At 37.2% G+C, this 17,645-nt stretch overlaps 1 protein-coding gene across 1 annotated transcript in view; it reads left to right on the top strand.

Annotated features, from left to right (window-relative positions):
- Positions 1-17,478, top strand: part of TMA16 (translation machinery associated 16 homolog) — a 19,459-nt gene extending 1,981 nt beyond the window's left edge. Inside the window, exons 2-8 of the mRNA XM_017740610.1 lie at positions 3-34; positions 798-910; positions 8,153-8,190; positions 8,976-9,060; positions 10,185-10,333; positions 15,718-15,760; positions 17,113-17,478. Coding sequence (XP_017596099.1) covers positions 3-34; positions 798-910; positions 8,153-8,190; positions 8,976-9,060; positions 10,185-10,333; positions 15,718-15,760; positions 17,113-17,284 — 632 coding nt within the window. The 3' untranslated portion in view covers positions 17,285-17,478. The remainder of the gene's footprint in view (positions 1-2; positions 35-797; positions 911-8,152; positions 8,191-8,975; positions 9,061-10,184; positions 10,334-15,717; positions 15,761-17,112) is intronic.
- Positions 17,479-17,645: the final 167 nt, after the last annotated feature.

Raw genomic sequence — 17,645 nt, 5'->3', positions numbered from 1 at the left:
AGGTGCGAGGTGCCGCCGCCTGAGATTTGCCGAGGTATTCACACTAGTTCTGTCTTTGACATCACCTGTTTTTTCGCAGCTCTAAGCCCTGATGCGATCACACAGAATTGGATGTACTAAAGTCTCCGTTTGTTGATGGCCATTTGTTGTGATGCAGGAAAGCCTTTAAGGTGTTTGTTTTGCACGCAGTTAAATAGCATATTATTTCATAAAGCCTTTCAGTTCTGTTCAAACACTTTTTTACCAGAAAGTAGCATAACTTAGAGTAGTATTACCGAACTTTTGAAATTCTTGAGTACTATTCCCTCTCTGTGCAGTATGAAGGGGTAGAGAAGGAAAGCGCGTGTCTGCTCCCTGGTGTGAGGCATTCCAATGATATCTTGGGAGGAACAAGAAAATCCCTTTTGTTGTGTTGTACAAGTTACATGTGGCCCTTGTCAGAAACCCAGATGCAACAATCTGATAGAAGCTTGAATGGGGACATCTACTGCAAAGGTACAGAGAAGTAATCTTAGTTTCCTAGCTGCAGAGTTCTACAAAGTAGGTAGTTTGACAGCAGTCACTATGTAAGATTTCTCACAGCATTTCCTGTACTCTAGTGGTTTTGTTACAGCATGTACAGACTTCAAGTAATTTTATTATTGAAGTGGGTGAAATTGATAATGTGCTACTGGAAGTTAAGGGCTTTCTGAGATAGCAGGGCATGACCTTTTAAGTCTTTACCATGTATATTTCTGTCTTCCTTTTCATACTTTACTCAGCCTTATTAGTGCATAGTATCTTTGATTTCTTTTCAGCCAAAGTTACGAAAACCTCAAGGAGGGAAGCAAGAGAAAAAAGTTATCCATCCGTACAGCAGAAAAGCTGCACAGCTTGCAAGGGAAGTGCACAAACAGGAAAAGAAAGAAAAGTAAGTTGATTGCATGTAGTGGACATGGACTGTTATGCTGATATAATCATAAGATAACAGAAAGGCCTGTATAACTTAGTACTGCCGCTGGGCCATGTGAAGTGACAGGTTGCATGCATTAAATCAGGTTATACAAAGTCTGTAGTTCTGCTGCTTCAGTTCCGGTGTTGTTCTTACAAGTCAGATTTCTTGCCTTTGATAGTCTGAATAGCACGATGCTGGTGATTTCACATGAAGGTAAGTCACCTAGTTTGGCTTTACTTCAGGTTCGGTAAGAATCCTGCTTAGGGTCTAACTGCTTCTGCTGAAAGGCTGAGTTAATAGAAAAGAAAACTCAGAAGCCTTCCTGCAGGAGACTTCTGAGTCAGACTGTACAGTTAACTCCTCTTTCGTGGTTTTCTGCTGTTCCATGGCAAGTTTGTTTTTCTGCTTTTAAGTTTTACTTCCCCCTTCCACAGAGGGAAAAGACAGCTGGTGAAGACTGTCCTTTATTTTACATTATCTCATCTTTCTTGTTGTTATGCATAAATATGTTTATTTAGGAAGTTACTAAAACATTTTCAGTCTAAGTATAATATAGCACTATATAAACTGTATAATGCCATATAAATTGTAGGGTCTGGATGGACAGTGTGAGCTGAGCCCAAATACCCATTTGTCTGAAGGTGTTAAATTGGAAGCTCCTGATCCAGAGACTGTGCAGTTTTATTGTTGGGTTTGATGTACATCCTTATCCACGGCAGTTGCACTGTTGCTTTAACTAGAAAGGGGGCCTTTGCTACCACAGCGGGGTCATGTAGCCTCCAGCAGAGCTGCTGCAAGAATTCACAAGTAGCATGTGTTGAGGATTGGGCAGTTTCCTAATATGCAAGAAGTCTTCCCTGTTGCTTCGTATTTTTTCTGTGCTCTCTGACTGTATGTTTTGATTGTAAGTTTTTATTGGAGATTATTTTCCTACTGCTAAATTGACCACTTTATCCCTTACCTCTTTCACCTTGTGTCCTAGCAGCCACTCACGGCTCTTAATCACAAGAGATGACTTAATCTTACTTGATTCTTAGTGCTTGCATTTGTGATTTCATCACACGGAAAAACGTGCACAAGAAAACTTAGTTTTAGAGGGAGCGATACTTACTGATTGTTCATTATGACGTGGCACACTCAAATCTTTTAGTGATGGTCTCCTGTGGTTAGAGTTACACTGATACCAAGACCTGTGCTGATGTTTCTTTTTGGAGTGATACTTTTTGTTGCAACAGCAAAAAGTTGAAAGGCCGTGATGAAGCTGAGGTAGACAATATCCACTGCTCTCCCCTCACCCCTCCAGGCAGTTGTTTCATCATAGAAGGCAATCAGGTTGGTCAAACATGCCTTACCTTTAGTAACTCCATGCCAACTACTCCTGATCACCTCCTTGTCCTCCGTGTCGATAGAGATTGCCTCCAGAATGAGGTGCTCTGTTGCCTATGCAGTGATTTAGGTGGGGCTGACTGGCTAGTAGTTCCCTGGGTTCTCCTTCCTGCCCTCTTGGAAGACCGGGGTGACATTTGTTTACTTCCAGTCCTCAGGCACCGCTCCTCATCTCCACAACCTTTCAAAGATAATTGTGAGCCGTCTAGCCATGGTGTCTGCCAGCTTCCTTGGTACTTGTGGATGCATCCCTCAGGGCCCATGGCTTTGTGGATATCAGGTTTACCTTGGTGTTCTCTAACCCAGTCCTCCTTGACCAAGGGAAAGTATTCCTTCTAACATTCCTTAATCCTGGTCTGCTGAGTCAGAGCTCCCTGAGGGCTGCTCTTGGCAGTGGAGGCCCATGCAAAGAAGGTGTTCAGTATTTCTGCCTTCTCTGTGTCCTGTTACCAGGGTCCCCCTCAATTCAGTAACAGGCCCACATTACCCTTAGTTTTCCTTTGGTTACTGATGTGTTTGAAGAAGCCCTATCCTTGCTATTTCAATCTAGGCTGATTGTAAAAGATGTAGCCTTTCATTTTGCATAGGGAAACTATTCCACCAAGAATAGTGTGTCAGTTTTGACCATCCAAAGCATATTTTGATAGCAAAATGATCGTATATTTTTCATCTTTTTTATCAAATAAATAAGATCTCTACATCTTACGCTTCTGGGGCCTAAATAGTTAACTAACATTGTTCACAGATCTGCACTTTGTAGATCACTTTCGTTGTGGTGTTCTAAAAATACATCTAAAAATCAGTTGCATTGAAAACATCCTCCAATTGTCTATATTCTATTTTCTCTATTGTTTTGGCTTGAAGAACAATTTAATTGGAAAGACATGAATAATGTGTATTTTTTTACTTTCCGTAGTGTTTTTAAGAGACTCGTTAAGGGTTCCAATTTCTTTTGAATCTCTATTATCTAAATGATCAGCTTGGTAAATGTTTTTTTATATATTGGAAATTAAATATGTGTTAAACTTTTTATTGTAATTACTTAGCTTTCAGTTTCTGTAATAAAATGCTGAGGTTTGGATTCATTTTGTATAGCTCTGAAAAAGACAAATTTCTGATGCTGTTGATAGAGGAAAGCTTTCCACTCCTACTCTCTCAGGAAAAAGAAATAGCTCATACCAGTTTTGTTCATTCACATTGCTTCTGCAAGTCTATTAAATGTTTTTAAACAATTTTCGAAATTACTTCTATTGAATGACAGCCTTTTTCTCTGGTTGGAAGGTTAATACATCTTTTGGTGGTAGATAGGAGAAGCTGCCTTGTAATCTCTGCAGAATTTTCTTCCTTAGTCCCATCTACAAATCTGGTATTTTTTTGGCCATGCTTGTTATTGTGTAGAAGTAAGTTGTTTGAAGTATGAATAGGACACCAAACTGGAAACAGAATGCTCAATATGATCTCAGCAGGCCTGAGTAAAGGGGTCATTTCTCTGTACAGGCTCATGCATTTCTGCAGAATGGATAAACTGGATTAGAGTAGTCAGTGAATGTTGGAAGTCCATAAAGTTTATCTGTATTATTTTTATTAAGCTGTGGATTTCCTTGCCAAAAGATGCTCTAATTGTGGCTGGCTAAATTTGTGAAGTAATACTTTTTGAACATATGTACATTTGATCTGTTGATTACTATTTAATACAAAGGTATTACCTTGGATGTAGGAAGGCCTTGAATGGCATGTTACTGGAGGATGAGAATGTCTTTTATAGAAATATCAGTCAATGATTTTGGTTTTGTGTGGTTTGTTTCTTTTTGTTTTGCTTGTTTTGGTTGGTTTTTGTTGTTATTTTTTTTCCTTTGGTACTTGTCTGGAGACAGGATTCAGGACTGGAGACAGTTTAGGCTTTTATTTACTTATTAACTTTCCTACAGGATGGAGAAAAAAGAAATAACTGCTGTGAATGTTCCTTTTTATGTTATACAGGAAGGAAAATTGCATTAAGTTATGAGATGCATATTCCGGTATCTTTTGCCCAAACTAGATAAAATAAAAGACATTATCCACAAGGAATTTCAACACTTCAAATGCAGCACTGGGAAAAAGGAGGGAGCAATTCTGCATTAAGTTGCAGAAGTCTTTTACAGCCTCCATTGTCCACTCTTCACTGCAAGCATTCATAACGAAATATGACAGCAGTTATAAGTTCACTGTTCAGAAACTGTGACTGCACTATGAAAGACCAACCTTTAACCATAATAAGAGGAGACAGACCAATTGCTTTTAGAAAATTGGCTACAATCTTAAGTCATCTTGTTCACTTGAATTACACCTTTTGCTTGCCTGCATCCCTCTCCTCTCAGTTCTCTTCAAGGTCTAATGAGCAGCAACAACTTCCAGTGTATTACTACCAGTTTATTCTCTCTTAATCTACATGCAAGTCCTTATTCCTTTAGGCAGCTTGTTTGATCCGCTAAATAATTACATGGCTGTTCTCATGAGACAGCAATAGCTGCCTCACTGGCAGTAGCAGAACACTGACTTTTCTACACTTAAGGAAACCAGACCATAGTGGGAAATTCATGGAACTTCTGTAGTAGTGATGAACCAACACCAGTCATCTTTTGCCTGCAACTGCAGAAATACCTATCTGGTTTTGGTAGCTAAAGCAAACCTAACACTGGATTTTTTTATCTGTCATTTTCCCCTCCGAGTCAAAATAGACCCTTTCTATTGTGCATGCATTATAAATTTCTCAGGAGTCAGTGCATTTTCATTACAAGTAAGCCTGTCTAAAACTGACATGCTCTGAGATATGAGAGCTAAGGAGTTTTTACAGTGATGGGGCGTGAAGTTACCTTTGGGAGTAAGCAATAACCTTACAATGTCTCCTGGTATAGCTCTTTGTTTGGTTGGTTTTCCTTGGGTTTTCCCTTGTCTAACCTCCTAATCTCTCTTGGCCCACTATGCTTCTACTTGCATTCTGGCAGCAGTGATGCTATGTGACATGCTCTTGCAGATTCTTCATGAGGAACTGAAAAAATGTTAGCTTTTAAAATCATTTATTTTGCTTATAGAAATAAATGAAGCAAAAGAGAAAAAAATTAATTCTTGTTGGTGCCTTAGGATTTTAGCTTTTATATTTTTCATATCCTGTAATGCTTTAGTATGTAAGTCTAAAACTTCATATAGCCTGTTAGCTACTGTTCTCCCATTTTGGTCAGAGAAAACAGATCCTTTCTAGGCCTGAAACTCAAGGACACCTTACTGTCTCAGGCCCCAAAATATGTAAACAAAAATGAATTAAGGGGTGAAAAAACTTGGGGTAGTGACTTCATTACGTGAAATTGTAATTGGAGAATTAACCCCTGATATGCAAATGGACCAAACCTACGAAAATATGAAAACCCATGACTCGGTTGTCCATTTTGGGTGTAGCCCCGGAGGGTTTTGACTGCTCAAGGTGTACCTGAAGGCCCTTCAATAAATATACCTGCTTTTATTCTCTTGTCTAGCTTCTTTTTTTAGGTAGCCCCATCAAGGCATCAGTGTAGAGGGATTTTCATATGGAAAATGCTTAACCCAGCTAACAAAAACAGACATGTATGGAATATTATGAAAGGTATTTAGCAGTCTGAAACAATGAAATACGTCTTATCAACCATTAATTTTTCTTTCTTTCGTAGTGAATAGCCTATCTTAGTTTTCAGAGCCATAGGTGGCATTTGTATGTGTGGATGTTACCAGGGAAAAATACTGAGTTTGTAAACTGATTTGGGAAATACTTATTCATTGTTAGTATTTAGAGTAGAACAGTTGAATACAGTATCACAGATAAAGATCTGCTGAAGGAACAGGTAGAATTTACTTTTTAAGTACCTAGTAGACATCAAGAAAGCTACTTATTTTTATTAGTAATCAGTGCCTAAGCAGAGGATTTCTGGGAGGTGGGAGAAGGAGAAAATCATCAAGAGACAACAGCCTGCCACAAGATTGTATCCTTGTCCTTCCCCTGAGCAAAAGCTATTACTCATTGTGTGGAAGGAGATGAGAGGAAGTTTCTTTGACTCACCTGATTTGATTAGCCTCACTGCTAACACTATTGTCTTGTAGCAGTCACTGAGGTGAGGTTTTTGTGAAAAGTACAATAAGGAAACATCCAAGCCTATCATTCATTATTTCTCATACTGAAAGTAGTTGTGTGCACCAGGAGACTGAAGGTTTTTCTTCCATAAGAAAATGGTGGTTCTATACTTTGCTGCATTGATAAATAAATGTTTTAGTGACCCTAGCAGGTGCAAATGGCAATCTGTAGGATTTCAGAACATAGATGCATGACATGATTCTGTTTAGGCAGCTTTTCTTGATGTCTGGCAGTGTTGCCATGCAGGGTTCCCAGCAGGGATTGCTGATGTGGAGTTCCACTGAAGCAGAGTATGTGTCCTTTTCTTGGACACTTACCATCCAAAGCTCCCTGCTGTAAGTCCTCTGAGAATAAAAGCCTGCCCAGCTTTTATTGAAGGCTTTTTCTGCACATGCTGGGGTATCCATAGCAGGAAAAATTTCTTGAATATGTTAGTGGAATTCTTAGCAGCTCCCGCATGCTGTGCGTTTGCTTTTACATGGCTTTTAGACAGTCTTCAGAGGATGAAGTACTTCTTGAAAAAGCTGATATTTATTTAAATAATGTAGGTTTGTGGACAAGTGACACAATATGTTTGTCTCTGGAAAGTAAGGGTTTATCTTTTGGTCCCAGATTTTGTGATAGGTGACAGGCTGTGCTCTGAGTTACTTCAGTTAGCTCGAAAATGCTCATTAAATTTTATTGAGTAAAAGGAATTTAATAAAGGAGCACAGTAGCTCTGAACTGTGGTGACTTTTAGCATTATTTATTCTTCGTCAGTTATATCCTTTATGATTTATTTAACCTGTTACCAATTTGCCTATTTTATAATAAAAAGTCAGTTCTATCAGAGGTCCTTGATTATATACACTGAATATGCATAGCTAAGATATTTTTTCCAGTGACAAATTTCATACTTACCCCAACAATGTCTTATTTTCCTTTCTGGAAACAACAGAACATTGCAACATCCTTTGATGCAGATCGAATCTGACACCTTGAGGAGAAAAGAGCATAAGGCACAGGATATCCTGTTAGAGAACTTGTCTCTTTTCAGAACTCCTAATTAGGAGAACAATTAATCCCAAATAAAATTGTGTACATACATCCCATAGAGTACAGCAGACCTTGAGTATTTTGCCAGAGATTGAGGTGGAGTTAAAAGTACTATGAGATAGAGTTGGGTTTTTTTTTCATCTTTTTTAATAATGTTGTTAACTTTGCTTTCTTAACACATTAACTTTTACTGTTCACTAAGCACAAACTTTAATTATTTTAAGTTTTTAGGCAATAGAATGGTATTTTTCACATTGCATGCTTGATTTGCAAGAGTGCAGTGCAGTGAAATCTCCAAACTCATTAAATGTGCCAGAAGAATATCAGAAATACTCAGTGAAATTGTGACAATGCAGCTCTTTGGTGAAATTCCTTTCGTTGTGCTCTGAGAAAAATGTTGCGTCCTTATTTCTTCCAAGAAACTGTTAAGACTAATAGGTAAACGGGACAAATTTCAGATAGTAGTTTTACCAAAAAGTAGATGTTTTGGGTGAAACAGGATAAGTTTTACATTGTTTGGAATTTGTCAAATATTTCCATTTGAAATTTTACCTTGACTTTCATTGTGACTGAAAAAACCCACTTTTTGAGAATAAAATTGAGGTCATTATTTATATGGTACTCATTCCTGGCTAACATATCTGGTTTTTCTCTGCTAGGTTGAAGACTGACAAAGCTTTACGTTTAAGTATTATTGGTAAGCAGAAACTTCTATTACTGAGTACGGTATTCAGCTTCTTAGTAGAGAGTCTAAGTTTTATCAACTTTTTAGATGTCCACTTAGTTTTTTTTTTCTCTATAATCTGATTCTGCAATCTTCAAATAGACTTGGTTGAAATACTGAAATACCTGACGTCTACTTAATATATACAGGATTGAATTTGGGGCTGAGCATAGCTAATCTTTAGTCACTGTGCCCAACGAAAGGGTAATATAGACCAAATTAGTGTTTTGTACATCTGTACACATATTTATTGTATTTGGCCTCCATGCTTTCTATAATTGCTTGTAAAAGAAGATGATATATGTAGGTTAAAAGACACATTATGCTAGCAAGTAAATTCAAAACTTTGAGACACAACCTGGAATATTTTTCTCTTCCCTATGATTTATCTGCACCTTTTCAATTTGATCTGTTTAAAAATTGTGATGATCAGAACTCTTACTCAGCCATTGTGTTGGTTTTTTCCCCTTTATTAGTTTCCTTCCTAAGCAGTTGATATAGTGATATTTTAATTAATTTCCAGTAAAACAAAGCTTAATGTATTTTTTTTTCCTGTGGAAGGTATAAAATAAATCTGAAATCATGTGGGAATGTTTCTATTGCAGCTACCTTGATATCTGGTCCCCACAGTATCAGAGTCTATGATGCCATTCAAAATCTTGAAAAATGGGGGGGCATTTAAAAAACATTGAGAAACTTTAATCTGTATTGATGCTACAGTGGTGATGTAATCATTAATGTTAAGTTTATTCTTGTAGGAGAAAAACTGCAATGGTTTCAGAGTCACCTTGACCCCAGTAAAATCGAGTACACAAAGAAGGAAGCTGGCGAGCTAATTGAAAAGTAAGACTGGTGTTAAAAACAAGATTTAAAAGCTTGACTTGTCTTTAAAAATAATGTTCTTAGTATAAGATCTGCAAAGTGATGATGACTCAGAGGAGGACTTTTTATATATTGCTTTTTATAATATCACGTAGTTGATTTTGTTACCACTAACATATATTGAGAAATGTGTATAGTCATACTAGAATTATTCAAATAAGTCATGTGTTACAGTTTCTTTTTTTAAATCATTGAAGTATATCCCTAGTTTTGTAGTGTGTGGAGGACTGTAAATGATTTGGACAGTAGTAATCACATGCATTTGCTTGTTGCATTATTCTGTGACACCTGAATGCACAGTTTTCACACTACTTACTCCTTTAGTCTCCGATTTTCGTCACTGAGAAGATTAAACACTAGTCAGGTGGGTCAATTTGTAGGGCAGGAACTACCAGATTTTAATCTGATGAGAAAAAACTCAGTTATTTCTTCACTACTGTTCTGTTATTTCTTCACTTCTTCAATGCCTGTGGCTTGTCACTGTTTCTCACCTGCTAGCTAAACAACATGGGATACACACGTATTCTTACCCAGGTGTATTGTATCAGTTTCCTTTAGAAGCTCTGACATATTTCCTACACTGTTCATGAACAGCATGTTCTACATGCTCATCAATGCTAGTGATATTTCAAAGACAATGAAAGCTTACTCTTGGGATTTGAGTTGGAAGTTTGCAAAGAGATGTAGAACACATGCCAAAGAAGAATTTTGCTTTAGAAGATACAACTGAGGTGGTGAAATCCAGCAATTAAAAGTTTGGAATTTAACTCACTCAGATTAAACATGGGTCTTCCAGAGCAGGTGAATTATAACAATGAGGTAGTTTTGTTTTATGCAAACATAGTTAAAGAAAAAAAGGCAAATTAAAAAAAAATTCTTCTGGAAGCCACGTGTGATTTAAAGGAAGTTCCAAATGGAGCTTCCACTTTGAAGATCAAAGTAGTTGTTCAAGTCTAAGAAATATCTCAAATTTAGAAAATAAATTAGGAAATAAATACAATTAGTAAAATAATTTATCAGAGTAATTCTGTTTTGGAATTTTTTGCATGACTGCATCTGGCTATAACGCATTTTATTTCTTTCAGTTACATGTGTCGATTCAATGCTGAATTGGAGCAGATTGAATTACAAAACAGTATTAAAGGCAGACAAGGAAGACAGCATGGTTCACGGGAAACTGTCATCAAGCAGACAATAGAACGTGAAAGACAACTCTATGAGGGCTATGGAATAGGTATGTAAATACATTAGAAAGAATTCTGTGCTCACACCTGCTCACAAGGCCAGAATCTAGGCAAACTTTCTAGGCATTGTCCTTAGTTTTCTCTTTAAAGAAATTAACTAAGTGCCAGGTGCTTATGCCTTGCAGAGTTGTTTGGGAGGAGGGGCAGGGTGAAGAAAAGGAGAAAAAAAGATTGTGGAGGTCTGACATATATTCTGCTTTTGTCTCTGTGCATCTTTGCTAGTACTGTCTTTCCAGTGCAGGCATACATAACCTATTTTTGAAACTAAAGTGAGCTTTTAATGCAGCTGTCTTGAATACAAACTGTTCAGCAGCTTGTTTGGACCTTCATTTGACAGCTGGAACTAGGCTGAAGGGAAGCAGCAATAGTTTGGTGAAATAAGGAAGAAAGACAAAGGGATAAAGAAAGTGCAAAAAGTGAAGAGTTGTTTTGAGGATAGTCAAGCAGTGAAGTGTGTGTGTTTTGGTTTAACCAATGATACGCATGTTGAAGCTGAGTGGTGAACTTGGCTTTAATGCTAAAGTATTATCTAGTCATAATCAGTCCTTCTAATAGTAAAAGTATGTCATGGAAGACATGAAAAATCGACATTATTTTGTAGTTAGGATACAAAGCACAGCAAGGTTTGGGTTGTGTATCGTATTCCCCTGTCAGCTGTCCCTGCTGTGTCCCCTCCCAGCTCCTGGTGCAAGCCCAGCTCAGGAATAATGAATACATCCTGTTTTCATTGACACCGTTTCCAGCACTAATCTACAACACAGCCCTGTACTAGCTACTGTGAAGAAAATTAACTCTACCCCAGCAAAATCAGCACACCCTGATATGTATTGTACAAATAAAGAAAAAATTATTATTAATGACTTTAAAATTTGCCAGTGCAGCCTGCAGAGGCAGAGAAATTTAGGAATATCTGTATGACTTCATGTGTAATCTTTGATTTCTTAGAAGGAGGGGAAAAAAAGTAATAGGAAAATAGATGCTGTGATTGTCATCAAATAGCTCAGTTGTAGAAAGTATTCATTTTGTTTTTTGCTTTTAAGTTTTAGTTCTTTTTTTCCTTACTGCTTTGTGGAAAACTGACAGAAAAAAGCAGTAGGGCTAGAGAAAAAGATGGCAAATGCACAAGCACAACATAAAAATAATGAAGAAGCTAGAAATATTGTAGGCAGAATTGGAGGTTATTATAGAATTAGTAAGTAAAGCATTCAGAGAGCACAGTGCAACTTCACATATTAAATACACTTTCAAATCATTCATTATTTGTTATCACAGCTGCTGCAGGTTTTGCTGTCTGTCTAGGACAGTGTTCATTTAGAGAAAATAGTTGCTGCTAAGTACTATAGCAACTAAATACTGTAATTACAGATGGGCATAAATGGAAATCAGCTGGAAACAGTGCTTTTATGCCTCTAGCTCATTATTAATCCTGGAAGCTTTAGTGTGTGGAGCTTCTATAACTGACTTAGATTTGTTGGGCTCCCCCCCACCCCCCCATTCTTGAACTCAGTTATTTCTTGTATGTGTGTGCATTTGCTATGAAGAGACTGCATAATATGTATTCTTTTCATTTAGGGAAGTCTACTAAAATTGGATGCAGTCTCTTTATATCATAGAATCAATTAAGTTGGAAAAGACTTCCAAGATTGTTAAGTCCAACCTTTGACCAAACACCACTGTGTCAACTAAGTGCACCACCATGTCAACTTAATAGCACCAAGTGCCACATCCAGTCATTTCTTGAACACTTCCTGGGCTGCTGATTCCTCCGCCACTTCCTTGGGCAGCTCGTTCCAATGCTTAACCACCCTTTCAGTGAAAAAACATCTGTCCTGATGTCCAGCATGAATCTTCCCTGGGTGTAGCTTGAGGGCATTTCCTCTTATCCTGTCAAAGATACATGTAAATGAAAAACTAATTCTTTATAAAACGTAAAAATTTGTTTACAAAAGTGGTAGGCATCCTAAAATATATAAATTTTAGTCTTTTTTAAACAAACAGTAGCTATACAGGGAACATTATCAGTGAGATTGTTGAGGTTTAGCAGCTCCTTGTCCTTACTCCTCAAATATATCTACCATAGTTTTACTGCAGTTTTCTTCCTCTTGTTTTCATTTTTGTGTTTGTGTTTTTTGTTTAATCTGGTCTTACATGTTTATAGCAAAGCTGTTGAAAGGCAATGCTAGATATTTATCTATTTATTTGTAACCCAGAGTTAGCATGCTTTCAGTGGAAAAGCATCATAATTACTTCATCTGAATATCATCCATTTTTGATAATTTGCTTCTAATTACCTTGCATGTTCTCTCAGACGCATAATATTAATCTTGGGGGAAAGTGGCTTTTAAAACGAAATACCTTTATTAGTTAGTTCTGGAGGCTTCACATTACAGGGAAATCAATTTAATTCAGATGAAAGCTGTATCATTTCCATGTATCTGCTAATGTAATTTCTGTTACTGTTTGTTAGCTTCTGTTTTCTGTAGTGAACATTATTGTACAACTGAATGGTTCTTTGCCTAAAGAGCATCTACATTTTCCTTCTTTTTAACAGGCTGTTTGTTCTTCCTCAAAAGAAAGAAAAGTAGAACTGTCTGAAAGGGTCAGAAACGTTAAAAAATGTTTACTTAAATCTTTCACTGTGCCTTGTTAGGACTACCAAAAAACAGAGGCTAGACAAAATTAAGAGAATAAAAGCAGTTATATTTATGGAAGGGTCTTCAGGTACATTAGGGCAGACGAAGCCCACCCAGGGGCTACACCCGAAGTGGACGATGGGGTCACGGGTTTCCATACTTCTGTAAGTTTGGTTCATTTGCGTATCGGGGGTTAATTCTCCAATTACAGCTTCAGGTAGTGAAGTCACTTAACCCCAGGTTTGCTCCCCCTCAACTCACTTTTGTTTACATTTCTCAGGGCCTGAGACAGTAAGGTGTCCTTGAGTTTCAGGCCTAGAGAGGAATTGTTTTGTCTGACCAAAATGGGAGAGCAATAGCTAAAACTGTATAGGGAGTTTAGAGTTATACACTAAAGAATTACAGGATTACAGATATATGAAAAATATAGAAGCTAAAATCCTAAGGCATCATCACTGCTGTTTTGCTAAAGCACATAAATTGCTGAATACTTAAGTCTTAGAAAGGCCAGACAATAATCTACTCCCCCTAAATACTGTCTTCATTTCTTTCCCACTAACTCCTGCGCCGTATTTCTTACATTTTTTTCTATCTTTAGTTCAGAAAAACATGATCCTGTGACTTCACATTTTAAAGCAAATGAAGGAGTTCACAAGCAGCAGCAAAAACCATGGCATCAGTGCATGCTAAGGAGATGCAGCTGAGTTGGACAAGAGTTATTAATCCAGCATAATTTAGAAAATCAGTTACTGTGCTGTATATAGTTTATTTCTACACACAGTTCTAATCTTAATCTGGCAACTCAGTAGTTTTTATTGTGTAACATATTGCAAACACACATGTAAGTGCAGATTAAAAATTTTGCCACTGCCAAAGCAGTAAAGATGAATTCAGTGCCAAATCTTGGTTCGTCACAGAATTTTCTCTCTTTAGAGTGCCTGCTTTCTCATGATGTTGGTGAGCCCTGGATGATGGGCTAGATAAAACTGTTAGAATATTCCCTTTGGAAAAGGTCCTGCATGACTTAAACCCATTAAATGTTTAAAAAAAAAAAAAAAAGAGAAAAGCAAGTGAAAGGGCTGGATTTGAAAGTCTTGTCATTTAGTCCTGGTTTGTCTGACAAGAACACTGAACTGTATGTTGAATCAGTGCTTTGATAAAAGGAACAAATACAAATCTCAGCGTGGTGCCACTTCTGCCAAACTCACTGTTTACATCACTACATGCACTACTAGAGGCAAACGGAGTAGCATTGATTGCATCTTGTAAAATACCTGGGAGAAGGGAAGAACTTCTTTCTCTTGTGGAAGTTTGGATGTTCCAGCGTTTGGCACTGTGCTTGCCATGAGTGCAGTTCAAGGGACTGCAAAGAAAGCAAGAGCAACCATGGCTTTGTTTCAAGGCTTTATTGAGAAGGATGGACTTAACGTGGCATGGATGTTTATTGAAACCAAGGAATCAGCAGACTAAAAAAGCATTAGGGTAAATGTTTCTTTGCCTTGCCCTGCTCAGCTGTGAGCAGTATCACCTCCTCTGTTTTACCGAGAAGCAGTCTGCAGAAATCACTGTAATTGTTATCAAAACATTTTGCACGTTCTATTGTTCTCCAACTGGTAACTTTATAACCAAGTGTGAAAGGAGGGAATAGGTTTCTGAATAGTAAGGACTGCCTGGCCACAAAGATAAATGACAGAGGTATCATCATCCTACGTTTTGTAGGAGCAGAATCATCCATAATCCTGCATTGATAGCATGATCTCATTTATTACTCTAAGACTTGAGAAAATTAATAGATGAACAAAGGCAGAACTGTTTGTTCAAGGACAATATAAAAGTTGCTGAAATGTCACCATTTTAAGAGGTAAAATAAAGTGGATTTAATGTTACAGAGGTAGAAAACATCTGTCTTGTTGAGAAACCTGCTGGCTGTGAAATCTGTCCAGTTCATAGACAGTAATGAGGTGTTCTATACTGTGGAAAGATGTCAAGGCTCCTAAGGCATAAATCTCCATAAATTAGTGGTGATATTAAACATGGGCCGCTTGCAACACTGCAGGACCGACCAAGAAAAGAATGACACTGAATTGAGGCAAAGCAGCTTTGGCATCCTATGTAAAAATCTGCCTAAATTTATATGTTACACATCTAATGGGAAGATTTTGGCTACTCCAGGAGGAAAAAAGCAAAATGGTCTGTCCCACAGGTCTCAATACAAAACATTTGCCTTTCTTTTTACTACCAAAGGTAGTACAGATTTATCATGAGTATATGTACTTATTTCTGTTAATGGGGAAGACTGAAAACTTTCAGTCATTAAAATTATTGGTGTTTGTTTCTGTTCAACCAAGATGAACATGAACTACTGAGAGGAGACAGATGCCAACAGTCTCTATAAGTGTTCTGTTGCATTTACTGCAGTATTTAAAAGGCATTTTCAGTAACTGGAATGTTAGTTTCTCTGTGTTCAGTACTTTATGTTATGGCCAGGCCCTGAAGGTGAGGGTAACTGAGATTCTTGCTGATAGATCTCTTGGGGCAGATTAGAGTGAAACAACACTTAATGAGTGGTGGTTTTGTATACATATGGATGGCAGGTTTCTTTTAGAACAATTTGGTTGCAATGGAAAGGAGGTATGTAGCCATTTTGGTTAGAGGCCATTTAGCTCACATTTCTTCCTTTGAAATGAAACTCACTTGAATAATGTAACAGATCTAATAGAAATTAATTTCTTTCCTATTAGAAATCCCAGACATTATGAACAGAAAGCATCTTAAATTTTTCAGGTAATTTTTTTTTATTATCACTAATAATCTGTTTATGCAAAATAGTGTTTCTGAAGTTCACCTCTGTTGTATGTCTCTTTTCATAAAAAAAGGAACTGATGCAAAACTGCCAAGGAATTTGTCATTTGAAAAAGCAGAATAGGTATGGCATTACTATTTTGGCATTTCGTAGCTGTTACAAGCGAAACACTGGTGATAGTTATTAATTAAAACATTGGAAGATTTAGAGTCAACGGTTAGAATGCCATTTATTTAACTTAAGTAACTTTTTTTCTCATTATCTTAGATAATATTTTACCTAAAATGCTGACCTCAGCTGTTCACAGTAATTTTGGTATTGTGCATGTACTAGTTGAAAATCTTCAATGAATGTACAACTAGCATGCAGTTAAAAGATCCGGGAGCTGTGAAACTGGCTCATCTGGGCCAGCATGTTGGTATGTCCTGGCAATAGACTGCATGAACATTTTTGCTGACAGCTCTATCAAATGAAATACATGAAAAAAAAATATAAGAATGCTTATGTTGCAAAGAATGATATATCACTGACTCCCAGGGGTGGTATGTAGCCAGAAGGCATACATACAGGATGTTGGAATAAAGCCAGAAATCCCAAAGAAAGACTGTTGTATTTATAAATATGCAATTGACTTCTTGAACTGGGACATCAGATAGGAGTGTTGTTGTATTGCCTTGGTAGAGCAAAAACATATCTTACAATTGGCAAACACTGTCTTTGCCCTTGGGAAAAATTATCCATGAAGTGCACTTACTATAATCAAGAAAGCATTCTATTAAGTGAGTACTGGGTTTGACTTATGTTTAAAACAACCTTTTCTCCTTCATCCAGCCTTTGGAAATAACACACTGACCATGTGAATTAATGCTAACGAACACTTTGTGTTCTCTTGAAGTCAGTCATACAACGTGTTAACATTTACCATAAATCATGAGGGACTCATGTACATGTGATATTACATATGTAAATCAAGCATCCAGATGAAGAAACTCTTCTGACCTGCTTTTCTGTTGCTTACCAGACTGCAAGTTGAATGAGACAAACCTAAAAGCAGGTGGCCAAAAGTAACTGAGGATACAATAAGTCTGTGGGAATAAAGTGAACGATATATTTTTGTTTCAGAATATCACATCTGAAAGTACGTATTTCTTCATAGAGAAATTACAGCTTCTGTAGTGTACAAAATCAGGTGAAATCTGTGGTGCTTATTCATACCACAGTAGGAGAGAGGATAACTTAGAAAAGCAGCCTCACTGAGGATATGTGAGTTAACTCTGCCATTCCTTCCTTTCTGTTGGTAATTGGTTTTCATTAGTTTTTTTCTCTCTCTAAGAGAATGGGATGGTGATCTGAGGAAACTCCCAAACATCAAAATGAAAAAGCTCTCAGCTAGGGATGCTGCCTGCAGTCATCCTGAGGTGATAGATGAAGAAGCAAAAGAAGACTTGAATGAAGGAGAAGAGGTAGGCCCTGAGGAGCACCAGCTGATTCAAGAGCTGAAATAGTGAAACAAATTGTAAGAAACATATTTTAATTATCACTGGAAACAAAAATAAAATTTAACTATATTTCTAAAGGCTTTGCTAGTTGCTTTTTTAATGATTTGTGTACCTGTGGTAAAGAGTAAACATTATTACTGGGTAAAGCTGTATATTTTTGGATAAAAATTTTTTACTATAAATAAATACTTAAAATCTTACTTGTGTAAGTTTATATCTTGAAATCCCAACTAGATGAGTACCTTTTCTCTGCCTAGATTCAGACTGGAATACTTTGTGGTCAGAAATCCTTACCTTTTTGTGGTAATTGCAATAATCTGCTAAACATGAGGAGCTCTTCTCTTGTACCGTCTTTTCTTTGAGAGTC

The sequence above is a fragment of the Corvus brachyrhynchos genome, unplaced genomic scaffold, assembly GCF_000691975.1.
Source record: "Corvus brachyrhynchos isolate BGI_N302 unplaced genomic scaffold, ASM69197v1 scaffold178, whole genome shotgun sequence".
In the NCBI taxonomy this organism is placed as follows: Eukaryota; Metazoa; Chordata; class Aves; order Passeriformes; family Corvidae; genus Corvus; species Corvus brachyrhynchos.
Note: the sequence above shows the minus strand (reverse complement) of the source record. Positions and strands in the feature narration are given on the sequence as shown.